Raw genomic sequence first — 21,071 nt, 5'->3', positions numbered from 1 at the left:
AGTTGCGAAAAAAAAATACTTAAACAAATGTACAACTTATAATAATTTAATTTTTTAAACAATATATTTTGTATAATATTAAAATAAGCTATGATTATGATATTTGTATTATTAAAAAAAATGGTTTCCTAATAAGGAATATCTAATATTTTGTTGATTTTAATTGCCAGGGGAAAAAACAGGATACATTTGCAAAACTATTTGTTTAAAAAAATATTGTCAATTTATATTCGTTTAAGATTTTAAATATTAGAAAATATGGCGCAAAGTTTACCTGCTTTTCGTTTTTAAAATTTAATTAATATTATAATTTTATAAACTTTTAAAAGTTAAAATTTTAATTTTTTTTAAATAAAACATAATATTTTTGAAGTCTATTTTAAACTGTAACTATCAAGAGATTGCAATCATTTAAAAAGCAAACAACTTTATTTTTAAAATATTTTTCAAAAATAAAATTGTGTTTAAATTTTAAAATTTAACAAAATTTAGTATCTTTTTCTTTTAGCTTTTCCCCACAAACTGTTTTACTATTTTTCTTTTTTAATAGTTTTTTTTTTTTAATTAAAAAACTAAAATATTTAATTAAAAGCGAAAAAAGCTAACTAGTTTTTTGTTTAATTTATAGTTTTGTGTATATAATTTGATTGTTTTGCTATAATTTATAATTTTTGTCTTAATTTTCAAATTGCTGTTTGAGATTTTCAATTATTAATTTTTTCAAATATAAATGCTATAAATGTTTACTGGCTGTTTACTAGAGATTTCGAATTTACGAACGAATCATGTATAATTTATAATGCGGTTTCTAAAGCTGGCATATTTGCTATGGAAGCAGCAACAGCTGCTGTTGGCACTGCTGCGGCTGCTGTAGCAGTATTTGCAGTTGAGATAGAAGCCGAAACTGTTGTTAATATGGGTGAAACCTGAGCTGTACTGCGCAAAGGTGACATGGGCCCGGTGACGTATTTATTGCTGTCGGCTTTGTTGCGTGCAGAAAAACTTGATCTCAATTCACCGCGCATAAAATTATTCTCTTCGGTTTGCAAGAAAATGTTGCGTTTCAAATTTAAACTCTCCGTATCAACGAGACTTTCATGGGAAGCATTTTTATCGGTTTGAGACGATGGTGTGGAAGAATTTGTGGAAGAGTTAAGAGAAGAATTGGCTGAATTATGATCTTCTTCACTATTGGCCTCTGGTATGGTGGTGGACATAATGTCTGTACGTTGCACCGAATTCGAACGCCAATTGTTGGCTGGTGATGATTTCATTTTGGGCACAAATGTCTTGGAGGGAGAACCAAATTGTCCTTGTCTTAGCATTCTACGATTGGCAAATGTTTTTGGCGAACCACTTAAATCTAATAATTTCATGCTAGAATTTAATTGTTGCACAGCCGATGAGCCGTTTGTATTGCTGCTGTTGCTGTTTGAGGGATTATTAGCGGCTGTTTTAGTGGGTGACTGCAGGCCACTATTGGATTTCTTTAACAATTCTACGGCAGATATTTTCTTGGGTACGGTGCTAGTCTTAACCGATTTAGCCAACAGTAATTTTTTAAAGTCCATTAGACTGGTCTTACTTTGGCCAATACGATCGGCACAAGTATTTAATCGCTCGGGTGAATTATCATCCCAATTGCGTAAACGTGAAGTGGGTTGTTTGGCTGGAATATTATCAGCTGGTAATTGAGAATCAATATTATTGACACCCCCTCTCAAAGGAGTAGAACATAAAAATGTCGAACGATTACGTTGAACCACCGGCGAGAGACTTGCTGTGGTATTGAGAGATGTAGCAGAGTTAGCTTTGTTGATCATGACATACTGCTGCTGTTGTTGCTGCTGCTGATGTTGTGTCAACTGTTGTTGCTGCTGCTGCTGCTGTTGAGCACGAGCCAATCTTTCGGACCTTTTAATGGGTGTAGCATACAAATCATCACGACTTGTTGCCGACTGGGGTTGTGGCTTAACAGGCCTACGATTTTGCAAAGTCCAATAAACTGCTGTGTTACGCTGAAAGCCCGTATTATCCAAAGGCTTTTGACTAAGAGTCTCATAATAAGAATCCACTTCATCGTTAGTTTTATATAAAGGTTGATAACCTATTTAGAAAAAAATAAACAAAAATAAAATAAAACAATTAAAAAATTGCTACAGATGTTTTTTTGGAATAATTAATTTTTCAAATTTACACCAAAACCCTTAAAACTTTTGCAAAACAAATTCTAATTAGTTTTAATTTTTAGTAAAGGAAAATTTCAATTTCTTGGTGCAGTTAATTTCAACATAATTTTATATTTTTTATAAAACAAAAAAACAATAAACTAATTTTACTACAAACAATTGTACATATAAAACTTAAACAGAAAGATAATAAATAAACAACAATAACTAAATACATTCCGTTACCATTTTCCCATTTTACATTTAACAAACAGCAACAATAATTACATTTAAAACATATATTATTACATTTAAAAGAATACACATATTTTAAGTAGTAGATACAGAGGAGAAAAAAAGTATTCATAAAATTTTCTATAGAATATTGAGGTCATATGTATTATATTTTACATTTTCTATGTACACACATACATACATATAATGTGCATATACTTACCTGTTGAAGTCCTTATTCGGAGCTTTTTGTATGACAATAGTAGTTGTGGGTGGTTTTATGAATGAATACAACAAAATAATAATGCCAATGATGGCAACAACAACAACAGCAATAACGTTATAGGTATTGTTGTTGTATTTTTTCCTACACCTATGTAGGAGTATTTAGTCCTATTTACAATAGTTTGTCTTTTTTTATATGTATGTATATTTACATCCGTTACATTTTTGTATTCATTTGAATAAAAAAATGTTTTTCTTTTTGTTTAATATAAATGACATCCTACATCATTGAATCTGACAGGTGACATGATACATACATATGTATGTATGTAATGTTAAACTAATATAATATTTAATATAAATTTATTAAATAAAGCGTTAAAACTTTGTTTTTATGGAATTCTTAGAAGTTTGTTAGGCTATTAAGGTCTTTCGAAAAGAGTAGTATATTTCGGTCTCAGGGTTTAGATTTTTTTCATAGCATAGTTTTAGGTGCAAATATTGAAATCATATGAAACGCTACAAGATTCTGTAAGAACATTCAAAATCTTTAACGAGATCGTAATAAATATTAATTTGGTTAACTAGTAATCCAAAAACTACTCCTCTGTAAACATTTTAGGAGTACATTATGCGTTTAGTAGTTATAGGTAATGCAGGCATAAACCATGTTACGGATCATGTATGTATAATGTAAACAAGGTAGTAGTTTTGGGATTACTCCGACATCGCAATGTTAAATGAAGTAATCTTTAGGAGAAGAATCGGGGATTAAATTAAAATTAATCCTCGAAAGATGTTATTGCGTACTCAATTAGTTAATTTTGTTTGCTAGTTTTAGCGCCCAATAGAGGTGGTTTGAACATGAGCAAGAAATGCAAAAGTGTAAACAGCTGATGCATAAAATTAATACAATTTTTACTAAAATAAACATTAAGGGCGGCTTTCTTACTTTTTAGTTAAACTAGGCTTAACTTGCTGTTAGATTAAATTTGGAACAAATCTAGGCGGACTTTAACCGATGACTGTGTTTTTCAGTTTTAGATTTAAGCGCAGTTAACATTGGTAATATTGTTAATATCACTCAAAAACATAAACAATGAACAAGCTGTTTTTTTGCAAACAATACTTTTGTAAAATTGAAATTTTTGGAAAAATGTTTAATAAACACTTAAAACAATAATAAATATAACAAAATAAATCAGAAAATTGCAATTTACTTAAAATATTAAGTTTTTGTTCTTCCGAAATCTTTGTTTTATTGATTTTGTTAATTGTGTTTTCTCACTTATAACTTGAGTTTAATTGGCAAATTACACTCAGTTAAACTAAGATAATAAGTAACTTTACTGATAACTGAAAAACACGAAACATATATTAAACCAGGTTTAACCAAAGAATAAAGATTATCTTTATCAGAAAAACTTGCCCTAAAATTAATGATTTATCGATTAGTATAAATTTTAGGGACTTCACAATATATATTTTTTTGTTTTAAATTTAAGTTTTTATTAATTTTCATATTATATTTACAATTGTCTTATTCTTTTTTATAAAACATGCATTGTTTTGATAACAAACAGTGATGTTTTCTGTTGTTTTGTATGGCAACACTGCGAAATTTAATTTTGTACTCAAAAACATCAAAGGGATAATCAATTTATTTTTAGATTAACTAATCTGATTATTAATTGGCATTTGATTTGAGTACTCTTTACACGCGTGTGCGGAATAATCTTCAGTTTGTCACCTGCAGATAACTTTTTTTTCATAAACATGAAATCTTGGATTTAACAAAAAGTTTTAAAAGTGTGTTATATACAAAGGATCTCTTATTCATAATCATCTACCAAAGTTTTATAGAACACATTTCCATATGAAAATTAGTTTTTTAAAACTTTTATAAACTATTACGAATAAGATACAAAAAGTGCATAATTTTTTACCCCAAAAATGTCAATATTATTAATACCAATATGAAAAAATTTTAAAAAAACAGGGTGTATAAATTGTGACCAAAAGGAATACATGAAAGATGTGTGTAATAAAAAACCAACAACAAACAATGGCCAGATTGTGATAAAGTGATATTTTCAATGATTAAAAAACACCCAAAATAAATGCAAGTATTTTAGTTTTTATTTAACAAAAGTTTTGTTTTAAATGAATGTGCTTTGTGCAAAAAAAAAAACATTAACATTAATTTCTATATTTTATAATTAAAATGATTAAACAAATGACAAAGAGTTTTATGTGTAAAAAATGGAATGTATTAATGATAAAAAGGTAACAAACTGTAATTGGCTTAGTTTAAAGAATAACTGTTTTGGATTGTTAATAAAATATGGATTCGAAGGACCATAACATATCTTAACGTTAAGGGGCTTAATAGGTTTTTAAGGATCGTGAAAAAAAGCTTTAAAATAGAGTGGAAATTTCTAAAAATGAAGGACCAACAGTTTTTGGTGTAAAGGACCTTATTTATAACTCCCGATAAGTTTAAACTTAGTCATTTTAATTTCTGCTTTTATATTATATAAATTCAGAGTCAATTACATTTGTACCCGATGAAAAATCTTAAAAACTAGACGAAAATTATAAATATTTAAAAATACAAACAATTTTAATATTAAATTTAACATAATATAGGGGGATTAGTTAATAAAACAAGTTAAATATTTTAAAATTATAAACAAATAAAATGTAACAGAGAACAGTTATGTTAAGATTAAAACAATTGTGTAAAATTTAAATGTGTTTAAAAAAAACATCAAGAAACTGAAAAAAGGAGCAGTTACTAATTTATGAACAAAAAAGAATATAAAACAAATAAAAATCAAGCAGTTAATTAATAAAACATAAAATGAAAAAAAGGCAAAATAAATATATAAGCAAAAAACATCTACTACTACGTTCACACCCATTTTCATATAAAAATGAACAAATAATAGAAGCTTTTTGCACTTTCATTCAATTAACTTATTAATTAAACTGTAAACAAATCATATCAATCAATTACACGACGATAATTGATTTAATAAATGTAATTTAATGCTGTTATCAATAAAAGGGAATATGAATAATTAATTAAAAATTATGTATGTAAATAGAATGTGGTTGATTAAATAAAATTAGTGACTGCTTCTTTTTTGTACATTAAAATTAATTTTATTTTTTTGTGTTTTTCATTTTATATTTAAGAGGCAAGAACATTTTGTACATTTTTAAGATGTATGATTATATAAAAAGAAATAATAGAAAAAGTAAAGACAAGGCAAGTCAAGGAAAAAATTTAAATAATTTTAAGGTAAATTATTTAAAATGGTTAAGGGCCGTTGTTATAGTTTTCTCTAAGTTGCGCTTATCTTGATTTTGAGTACTCAGTTAGTTAATTTTGTTTTCTAGTTTAAACTCCCAATGGAGGTGGGCAAGAAATGCAAGAAATGCAAAACTGTAAGCTGATGCAAAACAAATAATACAATTTTTACTAAATATACTAATATACTAAAAGTGATTGATTTATCGATTAGTATAAATTTTAGGGACTTCACAATATATTTTTTTGTTTTAAATTTTAGTTTTCATTAATTTTCATCTTACATTTACAATTGTCTTCTTCTTTTTTATAAAACATCCACTGTTTTGATAACAAATAGTGACGTTTTTGTTGTTTTGTATGGCAACACTGCGAAGTTTAATCTATTACTCAAAAACACCAAATGGGATTAACATCAGAATCAATTTATTTTTAGATTAACTAATCTAATTATTAATTGGCATCTGATTGTCAACTCAAAACTCTATAGTTTCTTAAGCAGAAGTTAAGTTAACAAATTAACTATTTATTAATTGTCCATGTCCACATTTTATATGACCATGTTGCGGATCATAGCAGGCTCTATGTTTGCAGGGTAAAAACAGTTTTCAAATTTGAAAAAAAATCCCATTTTGAGGTTAGTTCCGACAAAGGATGTTACACATATGAACTTTCTTGCATAATATTCTTTAAAATCATATTTACTTTTTAAATATTACTAAAGAATAAAGCATAATTTTAGTTGCAAAGTCATATTTATTTATACAATCTGTTATACAGAAGGACCTATATTTTGGCTTCAAAATAAAGGGCTTACATCTGACCTATAAGATTTATGTATCTTAAAGCAAACTTTAAAACTTAATATCAACATATATCTATAAATTTATAAGGTTTTTTTTATAGACTGATAAAAAGTCTGGTTCATAGACTAGTTTACATATTAGTCAATTGGTTAACCATCAGACAAATAAATATATGATTTTATAAAGCTGTGATACAAGGTTGTCAGATCTTACAACATTGTCAGTAAAATGTTCAAAAAATGTCTAGCAATCGTCTGAACTTATAATTTTTCTTTTGCAACGTTGTCAGAAAAAGCATTTCTGAAAATATTGGAAGACAAAATTTGTAAGTTGACACTGTTATTACACAATTTCCTGACATTTCACTACAACGTTGTAAGATTAAACAACCGTGTATACATAACAATAGTCTTATCAATAGACTAGACAATAAACTGTTCTATAATATTGATAAGATTAGTCCATAGACTTGCTAATAGGCTAGGAAAAATATCTTGATGATCGAGAAATTCGAAGGTTAGATTCAGGTAAATCCCTTTGAAAAGTATTTCAGGTTTTGGATTTTTAAAATGACAATATTGCAATTTTTATAGACGGAACGGCCACCGTTTAAATTATGTATTGCTTAAATTTTTCCTTAATCTTGCCTTTCAAGTCTTTGCTTATTTAACATATTTTTTTTAAATTAAATATAAAAAAAATATTTGTTCTTTTGTGCAAAAAACTTTACAAGTGTTGTATTTTTTATAAACTATTATTATTTCATTTTTGTGTGTGTGTGTTTGGGGGCGTATATTTTAGTTAATCAATTGTTAGGTTATTATTAAAATTAAATGTATACGTTTTAAAAATAAAAACTTAACTTATGTTATTTATTTAAAAAAGGACTCTTAAACAACTAAATTATTAATAACAAAAAAATAGGGAGTTAATTACAACACAATGCATATTGAACAAATGAAAAAAAAATTGTTCAATTCACATTCGATGTCGTATTGTTGTAGCGTTGTAAGTCATAAAAAATTTTCAAATAAAGTTTTTTTTTTTGAAACAAAAACAAAATAATAATAAAAAATTACGACATACTACAATACAACTGTACAATGCTGATTGTGAATTGCTCAAATTGTGTATTAGTTACAAAACATGTTGGCTTTCGTTTTTTTAATTAAACATAAAATTATTTGTTATTTAAATAAAACAATAAAAAAACTAACATGTAGCATAAATTAGGAAGCTGTAAATAAATTTAAAGGAAGAGAGATTAAAAAGAAATAATATAGAGGCTTTTTATCAACCGAACCTTGATAATTTAGTTAGTCGGTAAGGGAAAAGCTTTAATTTGTACGAGATTCTTTAAAGAGATTGATTGATTGATGACATTGGAGGCAAGTACTTAACACCTTCGCTTACAAATAGGCAGTTATATAAGTACTTACTACTATGTAATGTAAATGTTAACGAGCGTGGTGAGTGTTTCATGAACTCTCTTTTAGTAAGCCAATCATCAAAAAAATATCCTATAATTTTGTCTAAAACTTTTGCCCGTAAGGAAATGTTAACTAATCTAAACAAAATTGTTTCCAAAATATAATTCAATTAAACAAACAGCATCATTTCTTCTAAATACATGGTCATTAGGTTTTTTTCAAAACTTTAACTTTTAACAAAATTTTTTTTCCGCTGCTGCCAACAAATTTTTGCAGACATAATGCGGTAAAAATAAATACTTTTTTTTAGACTTGTATTTACTAGTTATCCAAACATACATAAAACCTATACAATATGAGGAAAACGTAATCAACTAACAAAGTTGGGTAACAAACATGAAATGCATTTTAAAAGGCCTTCATTTTTTTGTGAAAGTTTTTTTCTATATTAGAAGACCAACACTAAAGGATCAATGACAATGAGCCAGAGTAGAAGCAGACTTTTAAACTTAAATAAAAAGTTTGCCAATAACAAATTACTTAGTTAAATAGAAATAATCTTGAATTTTTTTCTTTTTAATTTTTTTTCTATATTAAATAGCCTGACTGGTGATGATGCTTCATTATAGACATATTTTAAAGATATGCATTTAGTAAAATTGTATGTTAAGTTGGGAGAAGAAAGAACACGACAACTTGAGGAAATGTTTAAATAAATTGCTAAAGTAGTCATTTATTTAGTAAGTTTTGTTGTTGCGTTTTTTTTTGTTCAATTTCCATTTTGCTTATGAAGTTTAAAATAATACTACTTGACAATATGAAGGGTTTTTAAAAGCAAACCATAAGAGGAAACGTATGGATTAAGTGTATTGTTTTTTTTTTGTGGTATTTTCTTTAATTCCAAATGATTGAAAAACATGCAATGGGAAAATGTAGATTTACGGCCTGAAAATTTTAAAACTTTTTTATGCTAATAAAAGTTTTTAACATCTCCTGATGGAATCTAAACTGTTGAATAAAATTTTACAACATAAAATAGGTGATCATTTTATAATAAGGAGACTAGTTATTTTAATCTTCGGTTATATGAAAATCTTGACTACTCTATACATGCGTATAAAGATTACTTCTCAAAGGACTAGGTCTGGTCCAAATATATGGTAAACACATAATACATTTAACATTGTAATGTCATAGATGAAGTCTACGAAATCTATCCATGTATTACATCATGGATACATTTATTATATTAACCAGAGTTGCATTTCAACATTATATTTTTCGATCGGCCGCTTACATAGTTATCGATGTTTAACTACTTACATGTTCAATATCATGACAGTTTTTGTCGTTATTGTCATCAACATTTTATTATATACAAAAATGTTTAAAAAAAATGCTTTATGCTCAATAGGGTGGTGTTTCCTGACTCGAGTCAATCACAAATTGGATTTTATAACAATTTTTTTAAGGAAATTTGAAAACGTGATTATAGTTTTTATAAAACTTGAAAGTTTAAGGAACTTATTTGGCAGATAGGTACTACTATGGCCCGATGTTTTCCATACAATCTAAAATAATTTCTATTGATATACTTCTTTACACATCCCTATTATCACACAGATAAAGATTGATACTCTTACTCAATAGTGTGTGTGTGTGTTCATGACATTCGATTATATTGTTCAGACTTCTGTTTGTATCGTAATACTGTAGTTGAGTATAGTGCCTTTTAACAAGACAATGGATATCAAGTGTAATGGGTTTTAACAATGTGGATTTATGTTATTCAAAACAAAAACAAAATTTGTATGTTTGTATTTCAATAGTCAATTGTTGCCATGATATTAAAATTGTATTAAAAGTAAACGATATGGAATTTATAGTGGCTATTGTAAATATGCTAAAACAATTCATTATAATATATAGTAGAGAATCATGTAAAGAAATAATATATTAGGAGAATTATTAAGGCGAGTCTTTTTGAGGATAGTTCCTTATGCTATGTATATACGGTTGTTAGATCTGACAACGTTGGTAGTAAAATGTGCAGAAAATGTCTAATAATACTGTAAACTTACAAATTTTGTCTTGCAATATTTCTTATCTTGCTTTTTCTGACAACTTTGCAAAAGAAAAATTATAAGTTCTGACGATTATTAGACATATTCTAAACATTTTAATGACAACGTTGTAAGATCTGACAACCGTGTATCACGGCTTTTAGATTTTAACAATATTTTGAATACTTTCCTTTCTTAAAAAATAAATTGAAATTTTCCTTTTGATCTTATTTCCAGACCCTAATGCCAATATTTAAAAATTTTTTTATGATTTCATGATCTTCATTATTATTACCATCAGAGAATCTGATTCAAAATGTTTCCTACCATATAGTAATATTATATCAAGAAGATTTTTATTTTATAACTTTGATATCTATTAACTGAAGTACTAGTTAGAAGAACTTAAGCACCACCCTACTGTTGTAATTGACAAAGTGCTTTTATAATCAGAGAAAAGAAAATCATCTGTCTATGATTTTTTCATATGTAACAGAGTGAAAAAGGTCAAGTTTAAAATTGATGTTGTTATGTAGAAAATTTACATAAGAGGATAATAAAATTAAGAGATGATCCTCTTCATATTGATTAATAAAATTCTCAAAACAATGTTAAACATATAATGACAATTATGTATGAAAAAGGTTTGCATGATAATCATTATACAATTTTTCTACAATTAAGAAAAATGTTTGATAGCAGGCAAGTTCATTGAACATATGAAACAGTTATAAAATAATAGAAGAGTTACATTGTTTTAACGAAACAAAAGCATTGAAACAATGAACTTTGTTTAAGTAATATCGATAAGGTAAGTTGACAACATTGTAACTTGTCACATTGTCAGGAATATTAATTTTAAAAGATAGAAAAATATTGAGAAAATTTTACCGGGTTTGACATAAAGGATTTATTGTTATACAACTCTGTTTTGTAAAATTTGTTTTATATTAAAATTAAAGGTAATTTATCTCTGAGTAGGATTCTAAATGTCAAAAGAAAAATATTTAAATCTGTCCCTATGTTTTTTGTATAAATATTTATTCAATTCACAATCGGTGTTGTACGGTTGTATCATAGTAAATTTCTAATAATTGGCAATATTTTTACAAAATCTTCTACTTATGAAAGTTGGTTCAACCTTTTCTTTCAGTTCTCAGTCTCTCCAATAGACTCTAACCTCTATTTACTATTTTTAATTGCAATTCTTAAAAGGGGTATTTTGCTAACTACCAAACACTTAAGTACTTTACATGCTTTAGTGTCACTAACATTTCCTTAACCCTGAATTATATCTACTAAAATCTAAATAAATTATTTAAATTTATGTCTAGTATCATCAACTTTTTAAAACACCTTCTTTTTTTAGCATGGTTACAAACCTATTTGTATTACTATATAGACACAATGAAGGGGATTTATGCTAAATAACAAAAAATACTCAAAGTAGCAGCAATGCCATAATATTTCTTTGCACAAGAAATAAGTTAAAAACCAAAGTATACCTTCAGGCTGTTTCTTGTTTTAATTGTATGTACTCAAGGATGTGGTATGTGTTTTTTTATTGTTGAAGTAACTTGAGTTGATATTTTCTTACACCATTTTCATTCAAAACTCTAGATAATACCAAGGCTATAAAATATCTCAAATAGAGCCCAAAAATTTCAACTTAAAAACGAGTTTGGCAAACTTAGATTGAATTTTGGCAAATGATAATTTTACACCATTTCCTTTGAAAACATAAATCTAATAAAATTAAAGATTTTGACTCGAAAATATGGATGACCTCGAAAGTTCCATATCGATACTTTATATTCAAAAAGTACTAACTCTTTCTTGGTTGACATTTTGATGACAAATAACATCTGATGTTAAACTTAATTCCCCATTTTAATAATTTATTTATAAATAAACTTAAATTTCTAAACTAACTTAATAAAATACTTTAAAAATCCGCCTTCTCTCTTTCACCCACTCACCAAATTTCAGTTACCTCAAACTTTTGCAAAATTCTTTTACGATTTTCATCGGTAGGTCGTATAATCTTTAGGGGTTTCATTAAAACTGCCTCTATAAAGGATTTGTGATATTTGATTTGAGGTATAGAAGGTGCTATTAAACTATCCAAATCAGAATCTGAGTCCACATCATCTTCGTCCAACTTTTTACCATTCATAGTTGTATTTGAATTCTCGGTTAAATTGGGTGTTAAAATCGAAGGAGAATCATCGAAATTTTCCAAAGATTTATTACGCAAATAAGATGAATCCATAGAGATGGTAGACAAGGAGAACTCATCAACTAAACGTTCAAAAGATTTGGCAATTTTCCTAGCCACTGGCTGTTGATTGCCAGAAGTAGGTGTTGCTGCAGTATTTTGTGGTGTTGAAGTTAGATTAGGTTGGGGTGATAAATGGGATTTTTGACTTGAATTGTCTAGAACATTATGCAAGATATTCTTAACCTTTGTGCGAGGCAGTGATTGAAAATGATGTGGACTTGGTGTAGCTATTGAAGGAGTGGGAGAATCATTGTAGACATTGTGATTTTCTTTGTTCATTTCTAATTTCAAATCATCGTTTGCTAGTCTATAACTGTTGTTACGCTTCAAAGGCATATGCTTGTTGGCAGAGAGTGAGGGGGAGTGAGCTGATGGCTGTGGGGCCATGAGGGTGGTTGTTGTGGGTAAATGCGTTTTTGCATTGTTTGGGGAGTTTAATATTTTGTCGTTCGTTGTTGCTTTTTTGAGATTCGTTTTTGGGTCATCGTTATATTGAATCGATTTTTCTTTGTTGTTTGGCGTTGACGTTGTTGTTATTGCTGTTGCAAAGGGGGATTCGTTTACAACAACTACGTCGTCTATATCGTCGTCACTTGGATTCACAACCAGTTGGGGCGGAAGTGCATTATTCGCAGCTGTTTGTTTGTGTTTGAAATTTTGGTATTTTAAATCTCTAGGTGGTAAAGGTGGTGGTGGTGGAAAAGTTGAAAGAGTTGGGGTGGGGGTTTTAGATGCGGATGTTGTTTCTAATGATTTTTCATTTTCAACTTTTCTTTCTTGGCTTTCGTTTTCTTTGTCTAAAACACTTTTCACATTTCGCATGGAAATGAAATCTACAGAATTTATTTCAGCTTCTTCATTCATGCTACACATTGTTGTTAGTTTTTTATTTAAATCGTTGGTGGTTTTGTTAATAAATTGTTTATTATTTACATGATCTAGGTGTAGTGTGATGAAGGAAGAGGGATCTGAGGATGTTATAATACTTAGAGGTTTATAAAGCTTACCTTCGTCATCTTTGGATGAGCCACTTTGTGTAGTGGTTGTTGTGGATGATGATAATGAGGAGGATGCCGTTGATGATATGGTGGAACCAGTACTTGAAGCTGTCGATTTAGTTGATGGAGAATGCATAGACTGTTGATGGAAATAGGGATTAGTGCCATTGGCTATTAAATGCTTGGTATTATTGGCATTGGCGTTGCTGCCGCCAGTGTCTTTACTGTACACCGCATATTGGGAAGTCATATAAAACCCGGACATTTCGTTGGCAGTGTATTGTTGCTGTTGCAGTTCAACCGGTGTAGAAGGCAGTGGTCTTTGGAGATGTGATTTATTTATGATAGGCCGGACATTGGCAATTTTTCGTGGATTTGCATTGCCCTTATTGAGTAAAAGTAATTTTGCGGCTGGATTAACACTTTCACTTGTCGTATTGCGTATTGTAGTATCGATACTTTCGTTTTCAACTTCCTTAAAGTCGTTGTTGTCTAAAGCGTCCTCTTGTTGTCGTTTAACGTACGGACCCGGTGCGAATGTTGTGTGCGCGCCTTTACGTCGTTTCAAACTATCGGAATCATAGATTGGTTTGCCTTGTGCATTCAAACGTACTCTCGCTCCTTTATGGGGTGAAACGTGCGGCGAAGAGGCTGCCGACGATGGTGGTGTGTTTTGCAAATAGCTGAGAGCATTTGTTGAAGCAGATGCTGCAATTTCTGAACGTAATTCATTTATTTCAGCATACATGGGTATGGACGCTGCTGCCGCTCTCGTCATTGTTGTTGTTGTTGTGTTTGCCATTGTTTGCAAATTGCTTTGTTTTGTTTCCTCAACAAATTGCGATTCTGCGCCCTGTTTATTTCTTTGTTCTTGCAATTGTGTCTCTCTATTAAAACTACCCTTCTCACTTTTACTACTCATTGACTGAGATTCCTTAGCATAAGCTTTTTGTATGTTTCTTGGCAATTCATTCAATGAAACATACTCTGTAGGTTTTGGCAGTCTATTCAACACATTGTTGGAGTAATATATACCCAGGCCGGTGTTTGCAGAAGCTTTTGGCATATTTTGAGCAGACTGTAAAGCTTTCTTGTTATTATTACTAACATCAGCAGAAATGTAGACATATTCACCGGCCATATCGTAAAGCTCATCATCATTGATAACAGTAAGCTCTTGGGAGGGCAAAGCTTTGGAGGGCGATTTCTTAATATTGGGCAAAACAACCTTGAGTTTATCCATTAGCGACATATTGGCTTTCACATGATTCAAATTATTGTCGACTTCCTGTAAAGAAAGCTTTTCATCTTCTTCAATGTCAGTAAGGTCTTTGAAACTGTCTTCTGTTAGCGTCTTATTAAGCTCATCTTCTTCGTCATCGAGGCCGTTATCTTGCTCCTCATGGGCTTGATTCTCATCATCGCTAGTAGAGGGCGTTATTATACACATTGAGGGTATACGTTTGGCATTCAAAGCTGTTTTCTGCCTCATGCGCTCTATACGTTCTACACCCTCCAGATCCGAACTTTCCGAATATTCAATTTCGTTTGAGGCTGAGGGCAAAGGTAAAGCTTGGCGCTTCTTAATTTGTTCACTGTAATTAAATTCTTCTTCTTGGGATTCGGGTGTATCTATATTTTGCATATTATCACTTTGTTCGTCAGAACAAGTGCTCAGCTTGAGTGAAGCATTAACATTTCTTTTTATAGTACCGGTTCTTTCTAAAGTACTACCTATAGTACTGCTGGATATGCTGCGCTCGAGTGTGGACGTTGAAGCTGTACTATGTCGAAGAGAACTTATACGTTCGGGTACTTCGGGACCACAACTGGCCAAACTGTTGTTGAGGCTGGACTGTTCAGTACCACTATTGTGAGCCATTAGGGTAGTGCAAACTGTACCAGCCGAACTGGTGGTGGTTGAAGTAGAACCTCTGCCAAATAACTCATATTCATTCTCGGCCATTAGCGTTTGTTGCGAATTATTGTTGTAGGACAATTGCGATTGGCCAAAGGAGGCATTAAAGGGTTGGCCGCCAATCTGGAAATTGTTCATATTGAATTCTTCTTCTTTCAGAGTTCTAAGACCACTATCCATATGGAAGGAGGTGTAATAGCCTTCAGTATCGCAAGAATAAGCCGAACTGGTCTCATCATCCAAGTGATTAGGATAAGTGCCCTCCATGTTGTTAGCATTTATTTGCAAATCTGGAGTAGCGGTACCCTCACTTGTTACACTCGACGAAGCGGAGGTATTGAAAAATCTTCTGCGACTTAACATGGAGGAGGGTGGAGCAGAACCATTATGAAAACTGGACACATTTAAAGAAGTATTTGAAGCACTCGATTTGGGCTGTAGGGTGATCTCACTGCCTATCGAAGCCCGACCGGACTCAGAGCTGGCACTCCAATTGCCGCTGCTCGAATGGGGTTGGTCATCTTTGCTGCCCAAACCATTAATGCGCCTCTGGCGATTCAAAGAAGAAGTATCTCTCAGCTTTACATTCGCACATACCGAATTCAAGTGAAGTTTTCCTCTCAAGTGGCCCGAACTGCTAACACTCATCGATTTCTCGGACGACGAATACGAGGGTTTTCGTTCATGCGAAAACCGACTTTCGTTCGTGCGCTGTGTTATCAAATCATGTACCCGACAATCCTCATCAACATCCGTACCCGATTTCTCGCCTATCTTGGCCGTGGACGAAGTCTTATTCGATGATCCACTAGCCGAACCCGAAGCTGAACATATTTCTGCTTTCTCCGTTGAAGAGTTATGCGAACTAGTGCCCGAAGTATTTAAATCATTACTACAACCACTGCTGTCGATGGTGGACAGTGTGGAAGCATGCTGCTGCGTTAATTCACCATTATTATTTCTCTGCATAAACTTGAAACGATTGCGGCCCCATTGTTTGAGTGAATTAAGACGGGTCAACGTATTCTTTCCCTTATCATATGGCAAGGCAACAGATTCTTTTTTTAATATATCGCTCGACTTGCTGCGACCAAATTTCTTCGATGTTGTTCCCAAGCGACTGCGTTGATCCCCATTTCCATCTTCAGTCGAAGCTAAAGCATTTTTAAGCTCGCCACTAGTAGCCGTCGAATCGCTAAAGTATGTTAATAAGTTTGTTTTTGTGGATTTTTTTTTGTTTATATTCGATATGTTTTGTAATTGTTGTTTGGTACATTTTAATTTGTTTAAGGAGGAATTATCGAAATTTAAAAAAATACAAATCATATGATTTCAGGAGCAATTTTGATACAAATGGAAAGGATTTTTTTGGTGGGGTTAAGGATTGAGGAAGAAATGAAAAAAAGAAGAAAAACAAAATGTTTTAAGGTTAGTTTTTATGTTAAAAAATTAAATGAACATGATAAAATAATAATATCATACATATATATGTATACAAAATAATGAGTAATGATAAATGAGAGAAAGAGAACAGATGAAATATAGAGATAGCGAAAGTAATGAAGTGTTTGTGTGAATATAAGTAAATGAGAGTGAGAAGAAGTTTATTTGAATTTTGAATGAATCATTTTAGAAATTAACCAAAATCAATTAAAAGCATAAAAACAATATTAAAAGAAAAAAATGGAAAAAGTAAATGAATTTAAAAGTATTTGAATTTAAAAGAGATGAAACAGTTAAACAAAAGAGTTATAAAGAGATAAATAAATGACAGTTGTAAAGTGAAAACAGTGAAATGAATTTAAATAATTATGAATAAAATAAAAACATGACAAAATATATTTATAAATGAGTTTAGGAATAGAAAAAAGATTTCAGTATTACATTTATTCAACTAATTAAAAAAATTTAAATGAAAAGCCTACAAATTATTGTGATTTTTTTTCTCTAAATAGTTTAAAGTTTAATGAGTTGTTAACTCCTCTCAAATCATTAAAATATTTTGAATATTTAATGATGTCTAACAGACATATGGTAAATCTCTTAAACACAACAATAATAAATGTATTTTTTTGTTATAATAAAAATTGGAGCATCGTTTCAAGTGGTTTCCCTTGTTCATATTTTAAACAAATGTTTTAACATTTCCCCTTATTCCCAGTGATAATGCACTTTCAATTATAGATTATCATTTAAAATAATTTGAATTTCTTTTTTTAGTATTTTTTGTTGTTTAAAGTTTGTTTAAGAAATTAATTAAAAACCAACAAGAGCTGTACAAAAAATACAATAAAATATTTGATTATTTTGTTAAAGATTACAAAACATTATTTTTTTATTTAAAATCAAAACAATTTTCTTTAGTTTTATTGTGAGGAGAAGTGGTATTTACTTTTAGTAACAAGAAGAAGATGTTTGTTTTGGAATTTGCTTATGTTTCTCATTAATTTTTAAAGAGAGAAATAAGTGCAATTACTTGGGGTTTTAAACCAGGCATGGAAAATTTAATTTTTAAAGTGGTACATAAAACTAATAAGTTTAATGGACAACAGACTAGACTATAGACTGGACTATGACTAGACTATAGACTGGATTATAGACTATAGTTTAAAGACTGAATCTAAAGACTAGACTATAGACTACAATATAGATCAGACTATGGACTAGACTATAGACTAGACTTTAGACTAAACTAAAGACTAGACTTTAGACTAAACTAAAGACTAGACTTTAGACTAAACTAAAGACTACACCAAAGACTAGACTTTGGACTTAAATAAAGACTAGACTTTAAATTTAACTAAAGACTAGACTATAAACTAGACTATAGTCTAGACTATAGACTAGACTATAGACTAGACTATAGACTAGACTATAGAATAGACTATAGACTAGACTATAGTCTAGACCATAGACTAGACTTTAGATTAGACTAGACTTTAGACTAGACTATATACTATACTATAAAGTAGACTATAGTCCAGACTATAGACTAGACTTTACACTAGACTTCAGACTAGACTTTAGACTAGACCATAGACTAGACTATAGAATAGACTATAAAATAGACTAGACTATAGACTAGAATACAGACTAGACCATAGACTGGAATTTGGACTAAAATATAGGCTAGCCCATTGACTTACAGATCAGGCTATAGACTAGACTTTATACCAGACTATAGACTAGATTATACAATATCCTATACACTTGCCTATGTACTAACCTATACACTAGATTAGAGACTAGACTTTAGTGTTGTTGTTGCAGCGACACGTGTAAAATCGGTGTGGCTAAGTTGACAATCAATCCTCGGTCGTTGACCTGCGAGTCGTTCCGGTGCGAAGAACCAATTGTCGTGGGAACGACACAATAGAGTAGTAGACTCTGGTAAATTGACTACTAAGTAGACTATTTACCCAAAAGTTTATAAGTGATAAAAATTCTAAAAATTTTGAAAAATATACCAAAGTACTTAATTTTCCATCCCTGTTCGAAACACTTGTACACTTACAGTTTTTATGTTTTGATAATAATTTTCCTGGGAATTAAAAATTTTATTTTTTTTATTCAAAATATTATTTATTTGTTTATTTTATTGATGGCTTATTTAAATTGAGGTTTATTGGTTGTTTAGTATGATTTTTCAATAATTATAATGATCATTATTGCAGTAATAATGATTACATTGAAACTCTACAGTTATTAAGTTAAGAACCCAGCATCATGTTAGATATTAAACTTTACTAATATTATGAACAAAAGAAAGTTGTAAATGAAGTTTTTTTAAACCTTAAAACTGGTTCCTTTAAACGAATTACATTTTTGTATTTTATTTTCTGTTTAAATTTGAGGAATAATTATGCATGTGATACAAACAAAAACGTTGCCAAAATTAAGCCTATAAACTAAGAGAAGTTAAAATAAAAACTGAATTATTTAAAGTGCAAAACTTTTGCAACATGTTGCCATAAAAATGCTACTGGCGTCCAGAAACCAAAAAAAAATTAAAAATTATGTTTTGCTTTTTTCAAAACATACGCAATATGCATGTTGCATAACTTTAAAAGGCAAAATAAAAATGACAAAAACAAACACAAATCCATTGTTCATGAAATTACTGCAGTCAGTGTAACTCTTTCTTTCTCTCTTGGACCAACATAACCCAGCAAACATTTGAACAAAAAATATTTAAGAAAAATATATTTATTTTTTAATTAACAAATATGCATCTTTAACTGCTTTTATTTTGAAAATGTTTAAAATTAAAAAAAAAAAATATTTTATAAATTTTATAAAATATTTGCTGGGATGATTATCCCCAATAAAATTGCCAAAAATTTGCAACCATGTAAAGGTACTAAAGAAAAATATACAGACAACCTTTTTATGCCTATGTTGCATTAAAAAAAAAAAACAAAGATAAAAAGAGAGAGAAAGAGAATAACGGTTAAAATGATTTATGTTTATGTGCTGGTTATATTGTCTGCACACAATGGTTTACCCTAAAAACATGCAATGAAAAAACTTTTCAATGGCACAAAGATAAAAATATCAGACAAATAAAATAAATAGACGACTTCTTTTAAGGAGAAGTATTCGCCTAGTAATGTTGCCATAATATCAATAAAATTCTAGGAAAAATTTAAAAATATTTTTTGAAACTAATTAATTCTAGAAAGAATGCAAAACGAACCAATAGATTTTCTTAAACAGCGAAATTGGAATCAATAATGTTACTATTACTTCAAGAGTATTGTTTTGTGATACACTGTTGTGGGTCTAAAGTTTGGTATTGTTTTTAATGAGTGAAATGTATACTAGTTCTGAAAAATTGGAACTCTCAGTGGCATTTAAATAGGGGATTATTATAAATTTCAAAAAATCAAGTCTTTCCAATCTTTACAATTTCCATAAAAACTCTTTGAAAAAGTTTCAGATCCAAAACTGTTTTAAAAAAGAATTAAAAGCATTCCTATAACTACATAACATATTCGAATAAAAATCATTAATAAAAGAACTGGTTCCATAATCCTTCCTCTAAACCACTTCTAAAGATAAAAACCATCCATGCCAACCATATAAGAAAACTGTCGTAAATTCAATGAAATGTTTCGTCGCAAAAAAGTACAAAATTGTATGAAATTTTTCAGTAAAAAGTGAATCGTTTTTTTCATTAATATTATGAAAGAATTTTAACTTTACTTTTTTTATTAAAATATTTTGTAAAATACAAGAACGATCTTCTAAAATCCCATTTACTAAGGTTAAAATTGAATTTTCATAATATATATGAAAATTTCATAACATATATAAAAAAACTATAATGAAATAATTTCTTATTTTAGCAAAATTTGATTTGAAAATTTAGTTTTATGAATGAAATTTTCTTAAATATAATGAAATTTGTTTTTGTAAAATTAGTCAGGGGCTATTTTCAGGCTGTAATCATGCGTTCTAGTTGTATTTTATATATTTTAAGGTATTTGTCTTAGTTTTCTTCACCGTGGCCACTTTAAAGTCGAGTTTTATTTTAATTAGAATAAGCATACCTTCCCTTAACATAAATTTTTGATAAGAATATGACGACAAGTAATACTGAAATCTTGTTTTTATGGTTTTTGTTATAAAC

The 21,071-nt window shown here is 29.5% G+C and overlaps 1 protein-coding gene across 1 annotated transcript in view; it reads right to left on the bottom strand.

The window, feature by feature from the left end:
* Nucleotides 1–21,071, bottom strand: part of LOC111680980 (serine-rich adhesin for platelets) — a 118,833-nt gene continuing 97,762 nt past the window's right edge. Inside the window, exons 5-6 of the mRNA XM_023442700.2 lie at nt 13,531–16,634; nt 1–2,107 (exon numbers count right to left, since the gene is read on the bottom strand). Of these exons, the coding sequence (XP_023298468.2) occupies nt 795–2,107; nt 13,531–16,634 (4,417 nt within the window). The 3' untranslated portion in view covers nt 1–794. The remainder of the gene's footprint in view (nt 2,108–13,530; nt 16,635–21,071) is intronic.

The sequence above is a fragment of the Lucilia cuprina genome, chromosome 4, assembly GCF_022045245.1.
Source record: "Lucilia cuprina isolate Lc7/37 chromosome 4, ASM2204524v1, whole genome shotgun sequence".
In the NCBI taxonomy this organism is placed as follows: Eukaryota; Metazoa; Arthropoda; class Insecta; order Diptera; family Calliphoridae; genus Lucilia; species Lucilia cuprina.
Note: the sequence above shows the minus strand (reverse complement) of the source record. Positions and strands in the feature narration are given on the sequence as shown.